The 19,961-nt window shown below is 43.0% G+C and overlaps 3 protein-coding genes and 1 long non-coding RNA gene across 6 annotated transcripts in view; all 4 read right to left on the reverse strand.

Annotated features, from left to right (window-relative positions):
• The window catches only part of ptprsb (protein tyrosine phosphatase receptor type Sb), a 73,297-nt gene extending 69,711 nt beyond the window's left edge, over nucleotides 1-3,586 (reverse strand). The window contains exon 1 of one of the 3 annotated variants that reach the window (XM_086271154.1): nucleotides 3,251-3,586. The gene's annotated coding sequence lies outside the window, so the exon portion shown is untranslated. The remainder of the gene's footprint in view (nucleotides 1-3,250) is intronic. The other 2 variants (XM_086271155.1, XM_086271156.1) reach the window with 2 other exon arrangements.
• Nucleotides 3,587-7,930: 4,344 nt separating this feature from the next.
• fem1a (fem-1 homolog a) lies at nucleotides 7,931-10,252 on the reverse strand. Its single transcript, XM_086272162.1, has one exon. The coding sequence runs from the start codon at nucleotides 10,026-10,028 to the stop codon at nucleotides 8,175-8,177; it is 1,854 nt and encodes a 617-aa protein (XP_086128288.1). The 5' UTR covers nucleotides 10,029-10,252; the 3' UTR covers nucleotides 7,931-8,174.
• Nucleotides 10,253-13,556: 3,304 nt separating this feature from the next.
• Nucleotides 13,557-16,511, reverse strand: LOC147308591 (C2 calcium-dependent domain-containing protein 4C-like). The gene is made up of 3 exons (XM_086271428.1): nucleotides 16,225-16,511; nucleotides 14,959-15,706; nucleotides 13,557-14,809 (listed from the first exon to the last, which is right to left on the reverse strand). Exons 2-3 carry the CDS (start codon nucleotides 15,673-15,675, stop codon nucleotides 14,255-14,257), a joined length of 1,272 nt encoding a protein of 423 aa, XP_086127554.1. The 5' UTR covers nucleotides 15,676-15,706; nucleotides 16,225-16,511; the 3' UTR covers nucleotides 13,557-14,254.
• A 311-nt stretch (nucleotides 16,512-16,822) lies between these two features.
• On the reverse strand, nucleotides 16,823-19,357 carry LOC147308592 (uncharacterized). Its single transcript, XR_015126227.1, has 3 exons — nucleotides 19,010-19,357; nucleotides 18,355-18,443; nucleotides 16,823-17,167 (listed from the first exon to the last, which is right to left on the reverse strand). It is a non-coding gene; the product is annotated as an uncharacterized LOC147308592 (long non-coding RNA).
• Between the last annotated feature and the right edge of the window lie 604 nt (nucleotides 19,358-19,961).

A 19,961-nucleotide genomic window follows, 5' to 3' on the forward strand; every position in this document is an offset into this window, starting at 1 on the left:
AGATGTGGCAGTTGTGATGAAAAGAGAAGCAAATGACTGAAGACAAGAGGTGGAGAAGAGAGGTAGTGGAGCAGCGTGCATTATTCATCCCTGCTGACACATCAGAATCTCTGATTCATCTGGAGAAGGGCATCAGTCAAGTCAAAACCTATCTCTGAGCCTCCACTCATGTGTACGCACGGGAACACAGACCCATGAAGAAAAGACACACTCACATAACCGCAAGTGACCCTTGTGGTCGAAGAAAGGATCATAATGGGTCTGGTTTAAGAGACGCATCTTTACATAACTAGATTATAGTGCAGGTTTCAACTGTTAAAGCAGCTACCTAATACTTTTTTGTGTACTTTAATTATTTGTACACATCATCAATTTTAAAGTAGGGCAGCTGTGGCTCAGGAGGTACAGCAGGTCATGTACTGACTGGAAGGTTGGTGGTTTAATCCCTGGGTGCTCCAGTCTGCAAGATGCTGTTTGAAGTGTGAATGCTACATAAAAAAAGGTCCTGATGTATAAAGAGCTCTGAATGTTTGACTCGAGTAGAAAAGCACTATATAAGAACCAGTCCATTACACAATAAGCATGTCTCGACGCACTCTTGGAGCCAGTTTTGAACTTTTATCATTAGATGTGGTGATGAAGCCATAAAGTGGTCATTTAGTATGTGATTGTTGATAATTGTGTGTGTGTTTCTTTGCAACTAATGTCGTCATATGAATAATCTGATGGCTGGACGATTACCAAAATGAACATATAAAATACCACAGAATATACTTCCTACATGCTATAGAAAGGCTCAGCCACCTCATTTAACCATTTATGAATTAGATTAGCTCAGAAATACTAATTCGACCACCAGAATTTTGAAAAGCATTAATGCTATGCTACGATGATATGATAATAAGGAAAGCTGGTTTAATGCCCAGCCATACTAAAGATAAGGGTTAGATTTGGATATAAAACAATATAGTTTTAGTGTGCATCCTGATAGTCCCTCATTCAAGTTTCATTCCAGTTATTAGGTCAAAAAATAGATGTTTTGATTTTTAAAGGGTATTGTTTTGAGTAATGCGGTGCCTCCAACCACATTACACAGGCGTATCGGCTTCATTCTGCATGCTGTATATGAATTGCTTTCAGGAGCATATAAATAAACAGAGGCAAAGCAGACAAAAGCTCACTGTTTGGAAGGCTTTGAAAAGGTCAATTAATATCTATTCCTAGACAACAACAAGTTGTTTTTTCCCTCCTTCTTGTAATACAGGTGGCTACGCTCCCAGCATCAAAGTCGCACGCCTTTATGTTCTCCTTCCTTCCTTCCTTCCTGGTAATGGAGGGTAGGCACAGAGCCTGGCAAAATCCAAAGATGGGCATAGCATGTAACACAGGGGAAGAACGTAAGAGAGCAGAGCAGTTAGGGTGACGCTGCAGCGAGAATGTGGGATTGAGACTTCAATGAAGCCTTTGACTTGGAAACCAAAGCTGCTCCAGTGGGAGCACACGTCACCCGGCATATTAAAGTCTGGATGGATCTTACAGTGGTATCTGTTCAGAGGGAGCAGAAAACCATTGAGGCCCATGGTTGAACCCTTAGAAATGCTATTTAAAGAGTACATGCCATCACTGATTTCATAAGCTACCGCTCCTAACAGCGCGTAGATGAATACCTATGGGGCCAAGAATCTCTTGACTCTTGGAAGAGAAAATCTGATCTATTTCCAGCACACAGAGGTAATCAACCAGTCCAGTTATTCTGCTTCCACCATAATGACTTCCTTGTCATAATGATGCAAATATACACATTGCTTGCCATCTTATGAAGGTGCATAGTGTAGCCTTCTGTTAAACACAGAGTGGAGCTGAAAAGACGAGGGGGAAAAAATCGGGAGGGGATCTGCTAAAGAGAGGAATCCATGCATAAAAACGACTGATTAAAATAATTAGGGATGTGGAAATGGTCTGGAACAATAACCAGCAAACACAAGGTGCCCCAGGGAACATTTCCCATCTGTGTGTGAGGAGGAAGACCTCCCTCAAATTCACCACGACAGCGTGATTTTCTAGTTTACAGAGGCCACACAACGGAAACCCAGAAAAACTAAACAGGCCCTTGAAGTTTACATGATTAAATCCCAAACGGGCAATAGCCATCGGAAAATGTGTCAGGATGAATCGACGTATCATTAAATTACATTCTGCCTGCACGCGTGACTGGCTGTGTTAACAGTCAAAACCTTGTGTTTATAATTATAGACATCTGAGAGGTCTGTGGACTAGAAACACTGCCTATATGTGCAGATGGGCTTGTTTTAAGTAATGTTGGAGAGTAGCAGATGCAGCAGCAGCAGAACCACTCTATTGTCTAGGAACCAGTCCTGCTAAATAAGTCCATCCGCTTTGCCACCTGGTGCCTTCCATACCATAAATGATTCACAAATACTGGTATAATAGCCTGTATGGATTCATAATGTGTCTGCGAGGGCCCCTTTGAGCATGCTGACATAATGACATTATCATAGTGTTATATTTACTTTGGCGTGGCATCAGTGAAATTTAGACACAATAGAAACAGAACTAAGAGTTTTCTTCCTTTTTTCTTTCTTTTAAAAAATATCCTTGGCAGATATACAAGATGCCTGTGTTACATAGATTTGATCATAAAGATGAGCTCTTTCTTGTCTGAGTCTACTGTTTATATTTTTCTTTCTTTTTCTTTTCTTCTTCTTTTTTTTAATAGTCTTTAAAAAAAACGGACTCAACATAGACTCGTCGCGCCTGGAGAGCGCTTTAAAGGGCCATCAAAATAAAAGCCACTTTTAATGACAGTTGATGAGGAACAAAGGCTTTGCCAGTCTGCCCGGGTCCCTCATGCTGCCCAGCCAACAATAAGGAGGAGGGGGTGATGAAGAGGGACGCGCACTCACAGCGTTGTTGCCAACCAGCCTGATCTGCACAACCTCGTTTTTTTGTGTGGTTTTTTTTTTTTTTTTTTTTTTTTTTTACCCAAACGCTTGAAACAAAATCTGAAGTGATGCTGCAGCTGCTGAGTAAAAGAGAAACACCACAAAGAAACACCCCGGGAAAGACTGAGCGGTGAAATTCCATCCGGGCTGGGATCTACTCTTGCCGCTTTAGTTTCCAAAAGGCTAATCGACAAGTAAAAATGTAACCAGCCTGGGTGGGGTGCACGACTGCAAACATTAACTGTTAAAATAAATATACATATGTATAAATGGATGGTGCGGGTTACCTCGGTAGGAAGTGCTCCGTCTTCCTTACTGTCTGGTAGATTCATGTGGGTGGATTTGCAGCTGGAAGCTTCCTCAGAAACAGCAAGGATAAATGTAATCCAGTGGCAGCTCCACTCAGATGAAGGTCTTCCTTTGTGGAGGGTGCATGCACACATCGCCGGCGTTTCCCCCCCCACACACCGTCCTGGCTGTCCACCGACCTCTCGGAGCGCAGCGGGTCACGGCTGCTCCTCAGCCCTTTTGTCGGGAGAGCATTGCTGATCGGGCGGCCTCAGATACTGCTGGTTGATGTCATTGATACTCCCTGCCTTCTTCCTTAATGCCCTCCTCCTTCCCTCTCCTCGCCTACCCCTCCCAGCTCTCTCTCTCTCTCTCTTTCATGCACACACCGGAGCACTCCCCCCACCCCTCCCTCTTACACATGACGTGATGCAGGCAAGATCTCCAATAGCAACCGTATCCCCCATCACCTCTATTACCCCCATTACTTCCCCACTTCAACCCCCACCTCCTCCAGCTCTCTCTGGTATCGCTGACTGGTGCAAAAGAGGCAGCAGCTGTGGCAGGTTGGTCTTGTGTATTAGTGACTGATTTATTTATTTATTTATTTGCCCCCACTTTGCTCCCCAAGGAGCTAAAATGAAGAGAAGCACCCTAGACCTCTTAGATTCCCATAACATAGCATCTAATTATAGCTGCTGGCAGGAATAAAGAGTGAGAGGCTCATAACGGCTCCCACTGAGCAGAACTCCCACACTAAATTACAGCTGGACTCTAAAATATTGTAGGGAAATACAAGTCCTGCTGAGATGTTATGGAAATGCATTAATAATTCCACAGGAGGTAAATAACGCAGTAGCATCTGAGGACAACAGATGGAAGGAGTTTAAAAGTATTATTTATTGTTCTGGAGACAGACTCAGTAGCAAGTTTATAGGTTCACTTGCCTAAAATGAACAACTATTAAAGCCAACAACAGTGCAACAAATCCACATTCATCAAGGTTATGGTCAGCTTTCATTTAAGCTGCTGATTTAGTTTTACCTTTACTTTAGGGTTACATCACTGGCTGAGCATCAGTATCAACCAATATTAATGAGAAGGAGTGTTCTGGTAGCAGCGGCTGATGTTTATCTCTTGATGCATACGTATACATCATATATACCAGTACTGATATTCTTGGCTATTTTAGGCTGGAGTTAGCAGTAGTCTATTATAAATGAGCTGTTCCTTATAATTTATTCAGTCCTGTTATATTAACAAAGGTGGATTCATTGATCATTTATATCAGTGGGGTCAAATGTGTGCACTTTTATCATTGGTTTTCTTAATCTACAGTACATATATATCAAAAATGGTTTTCAGGGGATTTAATCAATATCACAGTAGCAAAGGGTCGGTAAAAATATATGGAAGTGACTGCCGAACAGGTTAATGTAAGAAATGAATCAAATGAAATATAATTATCAGGATAAATGCCTGCAGTTAAACAATGTGTGTGTGTAATGTAACCAATTTGGTGTATTAGCTTATCTTCGTTTCTGGCGTTGCCCACAAATTTGATTTAAAATATCAATAAAAAAAAAAAAAAAAATGAAAAACAGGGCAACAAAGCACTATTCTTTAACCTGAAGCAAATTGAAATAGTTCAACATAGGACTTTGTTATATCTAGTTTAATGATCTGGTGCTATTTGGGTCACGCAGCATGACAAAAGCAACAGCCACAAGGGCAGATCGTGAGGTGTTGGAGTGTGGTGCTGGACGTTGGCATGGCACCTGAGGATGTCACGGAGGTTGTTTTATATTAACCTTTCTGCTGACCCCCATAGAAAACCCTGCAAAAAGACTCAGCGCCTCCCATCTACCAAGATTTCTTTTCCTCTTTACCTAAAAATGCACATTTAGTGCTTACATTTTCTTTCTTTTTTTTTCAAATAAATGCCATCCTCAACAGCTCATTCTGTTTCTCTATCGGTACAAAGACTTCTTTGTCAGAGTCAGACTCTCTGCTGAAAGAGACACAAAGAAAAAGAAAATCAACCCACCACCACCATTTCTGCCTGAGAGCTACATTTCTGAGCATTTCACATGATCTTAAAGGAACAAAAGACTTCTTGTCTGATTGATTTTCTTTGTTGCTAGTGACATCTAGTGGGAAGTTACTATTATATGATGTTACATTTACTTGAGGATGGAAATATGAACAAAGAAAATTCATGACTCCAGGTTTAGGTATGTCAGTATTTCTATGCCAAGTCTCTTCAGTTTGCAGAAGATAAGTTCCTAAAAGGAAGCCGAGCTTTGGGATTTCCTTTTTTTTTTGCCTTCAAGTACCAAAAATACACTTTCCTCTTCTATTTATCCCAATATTACCACTTGTAAATATCTTATATGAAGAAGGGCTACTTCCACAGTTATTATCTAACACAATAAGTTAATGACCATTTTTCCCTTTAACAGAGGGGTCAGGTCAGCCATGGGAGACCATGTGGATTACGTCAGTGTTCACAGTTTCTTATTTCATGACTTATGCAGGGTAGACGCTACATTTACCACCTGGTGTTTCTCGACTAGCTGCCACCACACTGCCCGACTTAATGTAGTTAGGTTAAGCTTTTATCGATGGATAGCTAATATTGTGTCTGTTACTATAAGAATAATGCCGTCTCTGTTGTCCGTGTGCCGTCTCTGCCAGTCACTCTGTGACCTGCCTGTCTGACTGTATAGCATTACAGTATTCCCATTTTCAGAGTGGAAGCTAGGGCAAAAGATCCCTAAAATTAGCAGAGTAAGTGGCCTGTCTCTAGCACTACCCTGCAGCAGTGACGTTAATTGCACTCTATTTATATTTTAAGAGTGCAGGACTCTGAAAGATCAAGTTTCTGTTATGCTTTATTTCAGGGTGCTGGAGTTTATGTGAGCTGTGGAAAGCCTGCGTAATGAGAGCTCGCAGATTTTGTTTTTGATACGTGTGCACTCCAAGATAATGTCACTTCCAGTGTCCAAATTAGATCATTTCATGGACCTGGCTGTCACAATGGCATGGTAAGGCTGTTATGTCCTGCTGCTATCACAATGCAAACGCTGCTGCCATGTGAGCAACAGCGCTCAGACTGAATAATTAAAATCAAGACATCGAAAACTGGGATTCATTTCCAGCTTTCCAGCCTAAGTCAAGAACAACTCTCATTCACATTTTTGCACACAGACAAGAGCCACAGGAACGCTGAGCCGACATACAGGGATTCTGTTGTGATACTGAATTTTATTCAGGCATCTCCAACACACTTTTAATCTTGAGTTATCGCAAATCTGCTGGGAAAGACAAAGGCAGCGACAGTTTAGAGCCTGAATATAAGGTGTTTAGGATCTTCCAGAGCCTCTTCAGTGTGTATTTCAACTTTTTAGTGGTGCTTAACACAGACTGACAAATAAAATATTGCTGAAAACACAAGAAAAACAACTAAATATAAGACTGAGATGCAGGAATGGCCAAAGAGCCATCTGTTCCTTTTTGTTTTCTGTGAACTGCATCTGATGTTAAAGGGAAAATTCACTGCAAGGCAAAAACCAACACATGATCCTCGACAGTTGATTTGTGCCTTTTTTTATAGCGACGAGAGCGCGCTCAAAGGTCCGTCGTTGTCCCCGCAAACGTCATGAGGCTGCTTCTTTTGCATTAACTTGGATGTCTTTCTTGTGGATTTCATAATCCTGGGAGGAGGCACGCAGGTACGCGTCAGGCTCTGTTAGAAACTGTTCATTCAGAAATAAGTAGAAATTAACAAAACATTCTTAGATTTAAATATTCAGAAGATACCAAATTATTGTTAAAGAAGCAGCCCCAATCATTTAAGTCATCATATTAGGATGAACATGTACAACAGAGGGGAAAAAACCCCCAAAAAACAAAAACAACATGTAAATCGTGTTCATGCAGCGACTTTTAGCTTCACAATTTTTGGAATAATATTAACAACTGCATAGGTTATCTTGTTTGGAGACTGGGGAGTGTTAAATAATGGCACCTGTCTCTTTTTTTTTTTTTTTTACTAAGTCAGACGGTGCAGCAGGCTGACAAAATACTGTCACAGTCCAGTCAATGTTCTCCTCAAGCTCAGAGGTTCATGTCTGTAACTTCATATTATTACTTTTGCTTGTAATCAGGAAGAAAACATTCATTGCTTTTGCCATTTTGCCACCGGTTTACAGTTTGTAACGGAACATTTGGCACAGTACTTTCAACACCTTCCCAGCGTCAGAGAAACATAACAGATGGTACACCGAATGCGAACAAGTAGAACCAGGCACAAAGAAAAGAAAAAAAAATGCCAGCGACTCGTTGAGTTTGTTCAAATATTTCCTTTCTGAATGAATCTGCTAAACAACAAGTGAGCTACCACAGTCACACTTCATTTTCATGCATGTTATCTGGCTACTTTGATCAGATGCTTTGTGTCAGTAAAAACGAGCCCATTTCTCATACACTTCAGCCACTAGCAAACCCACACAAACCCCCATCAGCTTGTACCGCTCCCTTTTTGCTTGTTTGTTTTAGAAGGAGACACTGAGAGGAGACGCAATAGAGTCTATATGATGTTAACGTTTCACCCGGCATTAAGTAGCAGTGGAAACCAACAATCACCTTAAAAGTCTGTGTTAGAATAAAGCAACAACTGACCAGACCTCTGGCAGACACTTAAGCCCAGAGGTTGGATGTTTATTGCTATTGGTTTGGTCTGATAAAAACGTTGGTTACAGTCAGCAGTGGAGCAGAAGTCAAGAGGAGACTTGTGTCGAGCAAAAAAACCCCCAAAAGAATAGTTTGTGTCAGGTCACAGTAAAGAATAGGCGAGAACGGGAAGAGTAGTTGCTGGGATGCCTCTTCATTAGAAGGGGGCGGTTGATGCAGAAGTGGAAGTCAGTGCAGCTCAATGAAAGCCTCCATCTCTTCAGAGATGAGTCCCCTGTAGGGCAGTCTGTGCTTTTCGATTGCACGTGCTGCCAGGCACTGAAGGGTGACGTAGTTTAGCGGGTAGAGGGCCGGGTGCCCGCTGCTGTGCTCATCCAACAGCTCGTAGGCCGTCTTCCTCTGTGCATTTGTGGCATCGAAGTGAGCTCCAGCCTTCATGAGGAGCGCTATAATCTCCGGACAACCGTTGTTAGCAGCAATGTGCAGCGGTGTGTTGTTCTCACAGTCCCGCGAATCAACGTCCGCGCCGCACTCTAGGAGCAGTGCAGCCACCGCCTGGGAGGGGAAGCGGCCTACTGGGTAGCGGCCGACAGATGTCGTTTCCTTGTCTACGGCCATGTGCAGGGGGGTGAAGCCGCTCCGCCCTCGGGGGTTCAGCTTTAGAAGTCGGTACACCGTGTGCTTCTTCTGGTGCTCCTGCTCCGGGCTGCACTCGAGCTTCTCCAGTAGAAAGATGAGGTGGAGGATGATGGAGAGGGCTTTGGTGAACTGAGGAGCTTCTGGGGGATTATCCCTCTGTGCCACAGCTCTCTCTACCTCCCTCACGCTTTTGCCCAACACAGTCATGAGATCATGGAAGGTGATGCGTGTTGACAGCGAGCCTTTTGCCCGGTCTTGAAGAACAAACGAGAAGAGCTCTGCAAAAGACAGGAAACTTGAGGCTGTCATGGGACTGAGAGGGTCCAGGTTGCTTTGCTGCATGTCTAAAGCGTACTTCCACAGACTTATGCAGCGCTCAAAGTTGCCCGAGTCAGCGTACACAGCTCCCCTATAGCGGATGTAATAAGACGTGTCTGGATGGGACGGGCCCAGGATGCGCTCGCGAATCAACAGGGCCTGCATCCTCATTTCGTCCGGGTCGGTGATCAAAGCCTCGAGTTCCTCTGCAGTGCACACCTCCTGTGCGCAGCCATAGGCGGGGATCGGGGGACCGGGTGGGGGCTTGGCAAGAGAACCGGTCTTTTCCCCTGGCTGCCTCAGCTCCATCGCCCTCCTCCAGTACCTCATGGCGCCCAACAGATCACGCTTTTTGTCCACAAAAGTAGCCCCTAGGAGTTCAAGTGCATCAATGCGCTCCTCTCTGGAGGTACGAGGCTGGTGGGCGAGGTACTCCACTATGTTGGTGTGACCCGTCACGCTTGCGGCCAGGAGCGGGGTCATCCCGTATCCGTCTCTCTCCATGCGGGCACTGCACTTCAGCAGCATCTTCATGATGTCCAGACTACCTGACTCGGCACAGTCGTGTAGGGCAGTGTTTCCTTTCACACTCTTGCGGTTAACATCCGCACCGCGATCCAGGAGGAACTTGGCTATCTCCTTGTGGCCCTTATAGCAGGAGATCATGAGGCAGGTGTGGCCGTGGCGGTTGGCGACCTCCATGTCGGCTCTGTGCTCCACCAGGTAGCGGACGATCTCCAGGTGACCGTCGAAGCAGGCAGCTCGGAGCGGCGTTGAGTTAGTTAGTGTTGCATTGTTTACTGAGGCACCGTGTTTCAGTAGCGTCTTCACCACAAGGAGGTGACCGGCTGCCGAAGCCGCCCAGAGCGGCGGAGCCCCCTCGATGGTCTCGCCGTCAAAGTTCACCGAACCCCCGAGTTCAACATTCGCTTTACAATGTTCAAGGAGGTAGTCCACCACCTCTAAATGTCCGTATCGAGAGGCTATCAGCAAAGGGGTTCCCCCCTGTGTTTTCTCCTCAGCCAAAGCCTCCAGCTCCTCTGGACTTTTGTTGCTCAGCAACTTCTGGATAAGTTTCAGCTTACCATCTCTGGCCGCGTTGAAAACCGCCGTCGATATATCCATGTTACAGGCTCTGTGCTGCCTCGCTGGGCTCCAACTCCATAACCACCCGCGGTTGGGGAAAAACGGCGCCGACTGGTTTTAAATAGCAGAGCGCTGAGATCTTAGTTTGGACTCGGTTTCTAGCTCACATCTTTCTGCCATTTTGAGGGTGCTGTCAAGATGGCGTCTATGTTGTTTGACAGGTCTATGTTTACGATGACGGTGAGGCATTGTGGGTGATGTAGTGTTGGGGGAATTTCCAGTTCTCAAGAGCAGGAGGCGTTTCCTGGAAGATAAACTACATTTCCCGTGATGTGTGTCAGTTAAAGAGCTGCCAGCTGATGGGTTCGTTTGTTGTGGCGATCGCACCAACAAAGCGCAGTGTTTCCAGCTGATTCCGCGCTTACAAAGCAAGTATACCCGAAAAGAGTTGTAATGAAAACGGTAGCGGCTACTTATAATAAAAGTCGGTGTAATCCACCCGCTGGTAGAACATATGCTGTGTTTGATATATAGTTTAGTCTCACAAAACTGTACACCGTTATTATACAGTACTGTGCAGAAGCCTCGAGCCGCCCTTCATTTCTTTATATTTTGCGAGGAAAAAGTATATATACAAAAACAAACAAAACTTCGAACAGAATCAATATTTGTTTTGCTTTTCAACTCAGCCTTAATTGAGCTTTCTTTCAATTTCTTTAAGTAGTATTCAGGAATAGAACAATCAAAGCTCTTATCCGGATGTTTTGGTTCGTTGTCACGCTAAAAAATAAAATTGGCACCAATCAGTTTCTTTCCATGTGGTATTACATGGTGGATGAAAATCGTTCTCCATGTTTTATTGATGTCTTCTTCATACATATTAATGATGATTTGAACAAAAAAAAATAAAGAAGGGAAATTTGGATGCAAATATGCATTCATCACTCCATCAGACCTGTTGCCACTGATTTTCAGTCCAGGTGCGATCTGGCGTACGTCAGCCTTCCCCCTGTTTCCCTTCCTTAAGAATGGCTTCTTGACAGCCAACCACTGAGTCCTCGTGATGATGTGTCATTGAACAGCAGGTGGATGAACCAAAGGATCAGACGCATCTCTCAGGTTCTGTGTCAGGTCATTGCTGGATTTTCTTTCTGCTTCTTAAGAATATGACTTTCAGATACTGTTCATTTGCTGTAAATAGTTCTTTCGTCCTCCACTTGGTCTGGTTTCCTCAAACATTTTAAGGACACCCTGCACATCCTGCCCAGATGTCACATTTGTGCCTGAAAGTTCCCTGGGGCTCACCTTGTTACCTCTGTGAGATCTTCTTATGCATTTTTCATAGAGTCAGTCAAAGTAGTTGTTGTTTTTGTGACAGTCTGAGAGCAACAAAGCACCAAAAGAGACCATTTAAAATTTGTTCTCTAGTTCATCCCTTAAGATATGTATCTTAGGTCAGTTTTGAGAAAAAACGATGAAAAATAAATAAATAACAATAAAAATAAACAAAACAGATAAACAAAAAACTCCTGTTGCAGGCAGCTGAAATGTTGGATTCTCCTCCTTTAGACAGCTGCGTCGTGCCAAACTGTGACTGTCTGCATGCACATTTTGAATGTGCATGAATCCTACCAGCTCTTAATTCAAATCAGGAGTTTCAGTCAGTCTGAATTAAATAGCATAATATTCTAAATCTAATGATTATCACCGAATAATCAAATGACAGAATCCTATCTCACAGGCAGCGAGGCCTCCTGCACTGTGAGCAAACAGTCACCATCATCCCCTACTTGCCATATGACTACATATTACTTTGGAAGATTATTACTTAGGTTAATGTTATGGGGATAACACAGTTTTAAATTTGACAGCAGGGATGAGATTCATTTTTAGTTAAAAAAAAAAATCCAAATGAAAACAGTAAGGAGCTGGAAACCTACACCACTGAGCCCAACAGTTGTTAGGTCACATCACTCTGTCCTCCTACTCAACGCCAGGGGCCAGAATATTGACTTAAATGTTCAGTGCCAAAATCTGTAGCCTACGTGCTTCATATGACTTTATCTTATTTGTAAAGTGGAAACTGGAAACATATAACATATGTATAAATACACTGTGGCATGGAGAGTTGCTATAGCTGATGGTTAAAACATTAAATGAATTCAGAGGATAAATGCTGCTACACGGCAGTCATTTTCAGTCCTTGCATACAGTAAAACATGAAGAGGAAACACAGTCTGAATGCAAATAAAAGCTTCCACTGTGCTTCTCTTTTAAAGCCTCTTAAAAATATCATTTCCAGTCTGTCTCATGAAATCATAAAAGTAAAATTTGGGGGGGGGGAGACATTATTTGGTCAAATTAATTAAAGCTTTTATGCTTACATAAGTGTTTGTTTGTTTTTTAAGTCGTCAGAGCTGAATATTTTTTTTAAAAACCATCTGACTGTGCTGCAAACAGTCTGTTAATGAATAAGGAGATTTTTGATGGACCCTGGTTGCCGTGTGGAAATGTCTTTATGCATGTGTGAGAAGATTTTCCAGCGAGACCCGCAAACCTCAAACCAACAACTGCACTCACAGAAACAATCAGGACTTTTAATTTCTGCTTTTGATTACCTCAAGTTAAAAACAAAAAAACTCTTCATCTTCATTTGATTGTGTAGGCTGTTGTTGAGCTCTGGATTTTTTTTTCCAGTTAGGAGGTTATTAGATGGTTCAAGTTTCATAATTTCCCTTCTTGAGTATTACCACTACGGCAGCTAACACACTTAATTTTCTTTCAGTTTTATCGCTCTGCTCTTGAGTTTGTAGGAAATGCATCTCCTTTTAGCTTACAGATGAATGTTTCCCACAGGCTTATATCAGTGAAGAAATAGGGGTCATCACTCTTGTGCACAAACTTGAGCGTCGTCTCCCAAGTTTTTACATTTTTAATGAAATCCTGGATTATTTTCTGCTCTGGGTCACCAAACTGTCTGCCTGATATATCGGGGGGCAGGTGGTGATTGAAACAAAGGCTGTCTCAGCACTTATTTTATAAAAATGAAGTGACGTTTTGATGATTTAGCTCACTTGCATGTCATTCTGCTGTTGCACCAGCAGAGGAGGCAAAAGTCCACGTTTTTTCTTTTTCTTTTTTAGTAGTGGGACTTCTGCCATGTATGTCTGCCAAATGTACAAGTGTGGATTGCAGTGTGTCTTCTACATTTTTTTTTATTATCCTATAGTAGCACAAATACATTTCCACTTGTCAACCCAAATGTTGAACTCATAAATCGAGACCTAACCTCCCTGTGCAGACGGATTATTTCCAGAGAAAGACAGTGTGTGCCAGTAACTGTGATTAACACCAGCCTTCTTAATAACTATTTGAAACTCACTGGAGGACTGAATAGGAAACATGCTTTTAAAATTAAACAGGGATTTTGAATGCACACAGAAACAATATTGGGGTTGGGGGGGTATTTGGAATCAAAAGGCTCACAAATGACACCCAGCTTGTGCCTGGCTCAGAAGACCCCACCTGAGGGTTGTTTGCAATAATTTAAAACTCGAGTGAGAAAATGAGAGGTTTATTATCATTTCTGGGGATTTCATGTGATCCTGGGGATTAATTCAAAGACAAAAACCACAGACAAAAAGTGCAAGGCGAGACAAAAGCCCTAGCATGGTTTTTATTCGTGAGTTCAAAAGCATATCACAAAACAACACTCATATCAACATTACATTTACTAGCAATTAAAATCGAATATCTTCCCTATATATAAATTCTCTCAAGCACACAGAGCCATTATTAATTTCCACAGTGACGTGCAAAAGCTTACAGATAATATCACCGCATTCATTACGAAACAATAAGCAGCTCCAACTTAAACAAGATTGCATACCAACTGATATGACACTGAGCCACAATACAACGCTCATCGGTGAGAGTAAAACTGTTTGTAACTCAATACTCAAAGAGAAATACGCACAAACGAGGATCACAGCCCCACTGTTCACATAGTCACTTCACTGATAAGCCTATAGGTTATTGTGGGCTGCCCCTAATTTTGAATTTGAAGAATTGGCAAAGCGAGACTTTAACAGAGACCTTCATTTTTTTCTGTGCGCATATATAACCCAGTGTGGAAGAAACATCTTCCTTGTCATCTGTGTGCTTGCTCCTGTCCAGTATTTGTCAGAAGGGCGAGGTGGGATAAAAAGACTGGGGGCCCTCAAGGTGTGGACCAGCTCGTGTCCGCCAGTCTTGACAGAGGCTCCCTAGAGGCCTGCGAGCAGCTCACTGAGCAGCACTTCTCTTTCTCCAAGAAGCACATCTCTCTTCAGGCTGGTTCCTTTGTTCACTACCTTTACTTTCAAGGCCAGAGTCTTTACCTGTGCCTGAGGCAGAGCATCGAAAAAAAAGTCTTCATTGAACACCGGATTCCTGCTGTTCTTAATGATGGTGCTCCTTTGTTTCTGCTTCTTACCAGGATTCAGGTAGAGTGCTACGCAGCAGTTGATGCTTTTAAGGTCTGTCTGCCTGTCGTAAAGGGCCTCAGCTGCGAGCACGCGCACCCTCAGCCGGGCTGCCTCCCTGTCATAGTGAGTGCTCAGCCTCAGTTTCCCCCCCTTGTTGAGGTTTATAGTGTGCTCGCGCTGACAGAGGTCCGATGCCGCTGCTCCCCTCAAGCCACCGCTTTTACATCCACGGAAGGCGGGAGAGGGAGGGCAGCGCATTCGGCGGCGCTGCATGTTGGGGCTGTTGTCTGCTGAGCTGCATTCATCAGTGGAGAGGGAACTGTGGCGTGCCAGGGAGCGTTTGGCACGAGACACCTTGGGGGAGAGAGGAAAAGCTACTGTAAACATACAGAAATAAGCCACTAGCTGAATCAAACTAGGAGGAAAAAACTGTTACACACTCACTGATGATTTTGAATTATACATCGTGGCCATACATGAGCATATAGAGCACAAGTCCTCACCTTGGCTTGTGTCTCCTGTGTAATAGAGCGCAGGAGAGAGGCAGATCGGGAAAGGAGAGGTGAGTTAAAGGGAGATGACTCGGCTGAGGAACAGGTGTCACTCTCACCACCGCTGAAATAGCGGTAGGGGTTGGGGTCAGCCGGGGCCAGTAGGGTTCCCCCTTGGGAGCGCCTCTGGGAGTTTGGGGAGGTGAGAGGGCTGCTGGGGTCGCTGTGGAAAAGGCTCTCCTTGCGTCGGGTATGAGGAGACTCCATCAGGGTGGAAAAGCCATAGGAGGTCTGAGCCTTTGGGACATATGGCAGAGACATTGCAGTCTGTGACTGTGGGTCAGCATTAGTGTTTACATCAATACCGACCCTGTCCATAGATCCAGCACCAGGCTCATCAGCGCTCTCTATCTGGATGATGTGGCGGTTGGCTGATTTCTGGAGATTGCGGGAAAAGAGGCGAGGGCTGCAGGGGTTCTTGCCGCTCCTAGCTCTGGGGCTCTGGCTGCAGATGGCATGGTCAGAGGCTGAGGGTCTGATTTTGGAGCAGTGCTGAGTTTCTGGGGTGACAGATTCTTCTGGGGGGCAGCAGATAAGTTTGGGTGGGATGAAGAAATCGGGAATCTTCTCTGGAGTGAGTACATTGGCATACACAGAAACAGGAATGGCCTCTATTGTCTGCGGAGGCTGGGATTGAGTCCCACTGCGGAGCTTCTCCAGTAGCCACATGCCTACTCAGACGCCCCAGCTAACAGTTTTTCTATTAAGAGAAGAGTGATGCACAGAAAAGGCAGATAGAATCAAAAGAAACGCATCCATTGATCGGAGTTCAAACGTGGGTTCCCAGAAGACATTAACCCTAGATCAAATTTGTTTTGCCCTTTACACCTCAGTAGAAAAATACGCTTCAGATTCAGCGGGTGAGTGAAATGATGACTAAACCTTTAAACCAGAAGTAGCATTAAAACAAAACAATTAAAAAAAAAACGCTTATCTAACCAGCTACAAAGAAGACTTTAATGAATGTGGAATTAGTGAGAACACGAGCTAAAATTAAATTTCATCTAGATAATTTAAACGAACAATGCGAAAAAAAACGTTTTCATTAAGTTTAACTATTTTTTCATCACTCCGCAGTCATTTAAATCACCAAAAACGCAAATATTCAAAGTAATATTAAAAATGCATGCGCAAAGACGAGTCTAAATAACTTTTCTCCACCAGATAAAGCCAAGTTAAGTCCCGCTGCGCTGCACAGCTGCAGCCGAGTAAACCCACCTGTTGGCTGTATGACTGTTTCGCTTCAAAAATTCTGATCGCTGGCGCGCGGACTCGCTCAACCTTTCCAGACACTCTGTGCGTAAAAGGTATTTTCCCGACAGTTGGAGCCCAAGTGTGATCCACTACCCTCGCCAGTGGGAAAGGGCTGTTAGACCAGTCGCTCTCGTTTTATATGATGGGGTCTCTGACTTCTGAGCCAATGAGATGATCGTGAAGCCTTCCCATGATATTTACCATGAAACTGTTCCCAGCGCAGGCATGGAAGGGGAGGGTGGCGGTGGGGGTACTCATTTTGAAAGCTGTTGCTTCATCACCCACAAAGTGTTGCAAATTATGTGGGTTTTATATCTCACTGCTTCGTTGGATTTTAGAGAGAACACTGTGATTGCATTTGGCACTCACGTGAGAGCTAGTCTCTAATGGACTGTGAGATAGTGCACCGTGTATTACATGGGTCTAATGCATGCAAACAGGGGACCTTAATTGGACTTCCTGATGGCAAACTGAGCGTTATATGGTCTGACAATATGCTGCATTTATACCAACCATCTGAAACTCATTTCCCAGTGATGATGCAGGGGAAAGCTCGCGCAGAGAAACTGAAGTAATATATATTTTAAAAAGAGAGAAAGAAAACATAATGAAAAACAATTTTAATGACCATCAGAAAGCAAGTTAAACTGAGGCAAATGACCACTTAGCTCCTCCTTTCTATGCATCACATTCAACTAATGAAAAAGACCTCACAGTATTACATTTTGAAGCTTAGGCATTGAATATTTCTCTAAAATCCCACTGTTTAACCATGGACTGAGTCTGATATACTGCCAGAGAACAAGAGCTCGGATCCAATGACTGTCTGCTCTCTGTACCAAAAACTCTGACATAGACCTGTGACAAAGCTGTCTTCTGTTTCTCTCGAGATGGAACTCCTGTTGATCTGAGGAAGGCAAATCAAAGGAGAACATCAGATGAATGAAGCACAGGATACTTAGAGCTGAAACAACATGTTGAAAATATTGGCTGACAAAACCCCCAAAAAGAAAATAACAAAACAAACAAGCTTTATTATTAATAATAATAATAATAATAATAATAATAATAAACGTACAGGTACAAATATTCACTGCTTTACTTTCTAACCTGCCAAGATGTTTGGCCTCTCTTCATCTCCTCTAATAGCAGCATCTTCACCTTGTTGGACTTAAGTTGTAGAAATTTTCAAACCAATTAACCAATCACCAAATCAGGAACGAATCAGGAATCAAGGACGATCATCAAATTACTTTAGTATGTTTGAGTTAAGTAAAATTTTATTTCGATTTTATTTCTTATTTCTGTAGCACTTTTAAAGACAAATATCACAAAGTGCTTCATAACAAAATACCAGACCTTTAAAAAAAACACTGTAAAAACAGTATTGCTAGTAGTACTTTTCAACATTCATCCCCCCAGTTTTTTTGACTGTGTCAGTTCACGATTTTCTCTATTTTTTCTCACTGTTTTGGATTTTATTTATATTTTCAAATTGCCACAGTTTATAAAGCTTTCAAATAACTCACAGTCTCTTCTTTTCTTAATGTAGTTGATTTAAATTTTCATTATTGAATGGCAAAAATATCTCCTCTGCTATGTGTGAGCTGAATGCAAATGAATGGACTATAGTAAAACAACAACCGAATTATACATTTATTTCGTGCTCTTGAAAGCTAAAAATAAAGGCATCTCCTGTGTGAAACAGAGCCAGTCACTTGCTGAGTTTTCCAAACAACATAAGGCATCTGAAATATGCCAAGCCTGGATAGTAGATCTGATCACAAAACTACAAAATTACATAATTTGAAATAGGGGAAGTCTAAGAAAACAAAACAAAAAAGAAAGACAACTCTGAAAGCCTGAAAGTGGTCAAGACACTTTTCCTGAAAACATTGCATTTGTTCAATTGTAACCATGTACTGCTCAATAGATCTACAATATTTAATGGTAAAACAAATAAATAAATAAAAAAAAACCCTGAACAATGCAAAAGTAACATTAATTGACAATTTGCCTTTGTCTTCTATCTGGGCCTGTTTTTGTTTGGAGACAGCCAAATAAAAAAAATAAAAAAATAATAACTCAACCCACAGTGTCTTTTGCCAGGTGTTAAACATGGAGGTGGATCTGTCATGGTATGAGCAGCCATCTCGTAGGAGTCATTTGGACCAGTCGGTGTTCTGCAGGGTTTTAAAAACGGCCAATAAATACAAAGCCATTTTAGAGAATCAGCTGAATACCTTGGAGATATAAATATTAAAGCAAAAATCCACAATCTAGCCAGACCTTGCCAAACATTTCTAATGTGTGTATGACTTGTTGTTTTCACTATTTGGAAAGTCTGCCCATCATTATACATTAAGTCTATCAGCAAAAGCAGATATAAGACTATATGTGTGTTTGTGGCCTTACGTGACTGGATCATTAAACTACTGTTGCAGTTAAAGGCGCCGTAGGGTCTGATACATGCATCCTTAAATCTTCTTGGAATGGGCAAGATGGCGCCAGCAGTATGAACGGCGACACGTCCGCTAACCCTGCTAACTTTGCTTTGGCTTTGGCTAGCCTTATCCTTCTCCTTTCTATCCCAAAATGCTCTCGCTCTGCGTGTGTATAATCGCCAGTTACTCCTTGAAATCAAAGCTTCATATGACCTCGCTCTTAAACAATCGGTGGTAGGAAATGCTTATGGGCCTCCTCCACCACTCCTAGAGCCCTGTATCCCGGCCTACTTGTGTCAACACACCTTCACAACGTCCTGGAAAAAGCGTCCGAGGAAACGAGGAAAGCGGGCTGGTACACTCATCAAACTCCGAGCTGTTCTCCGCGCTTCTCGCGGAACTACTGGACCAGCAGAGTGCATCTCGAGATGGATCCTGCCTATTGTCCCTGGAACTTCCACGTCACTTGATCCCTCGTCCTCAGCTTTTTATTTTCCTAAGCGGCCTCGGACCCGTGGATGCGGTGTGGACCACAGAAATCTTCGCACACTTAACCGAGCTGGAGCGTCCGATGCTAGGATCTACACATTCCAAATGGCTTTGCTAAATGTAAGATCATTAGCAAACAAGACGTTTGTATTAAACGACTTCATAAAGTCACAACAGTTGGACTTTCTATTTCTGACGGAAACATGGCTCCAACCCGGTGAGTCTGTAGCGTTTTCGGAACTGGTTCCTCCCAATTTCTCATTCTTCAGCCTCCCTCGGTCCTCTGGCAGGGGGGGAGGCCTAGCCACTGTGTTCAATCCTCGATTTCATTGCCATCAAATATTACAGCATGACTCATTTTCTAGTTTTGAACTCCAGCTGTTTGAGTTACACCTTAATCCTGCTGCGCCTCTGCTGTGTGCCCTTATATATCGCCCTCCCAAGTTTAATAAGGATTTTATCAAAGAGTTTTCTGATTTTATGGCTGGAATCGCTCTTAAATACGACAGCTTTTTGATCCTTGGCGATTTTAATATTCATGTCTGTTGTGATTCGAAATTTTTGGTCAAGGACTTTTTAAATATTATTGATTCCTTTAACTTGACCCAGTGGGTTTCTGGTCCCACGCACGAAAAAGGTCACACACTGGACTTGGTGCTTTCCCACGGGTTGGAAGTGTGCATCACGGATATATCCGAATTACGCATTTCCGATCATCTTCCTGTGTTGTTCACTCTAACACTGCGCTGCTCGATGGACAAGTCGAAC

This window comes from Aulonocara sp. 'chitande type north' Nkhata Bay, linkage group LG18 (genome assembly GCF_057382095.1).
Source record: "Aulonocara sp. 'chitande type north' Nkhata Bay isolate Kocher_YH1m ecotype deep benthic linkage group LG18, A_spYH_male_GT1.1, whole genome shotgun sequence".
NCBI lineage: Eukaryota > Metazoa > Chordata > Actinopteri > Cichliformes > Cichlidae > Aulonocara > Aulonocara sp. 'chitande type north' Nkhata Bay.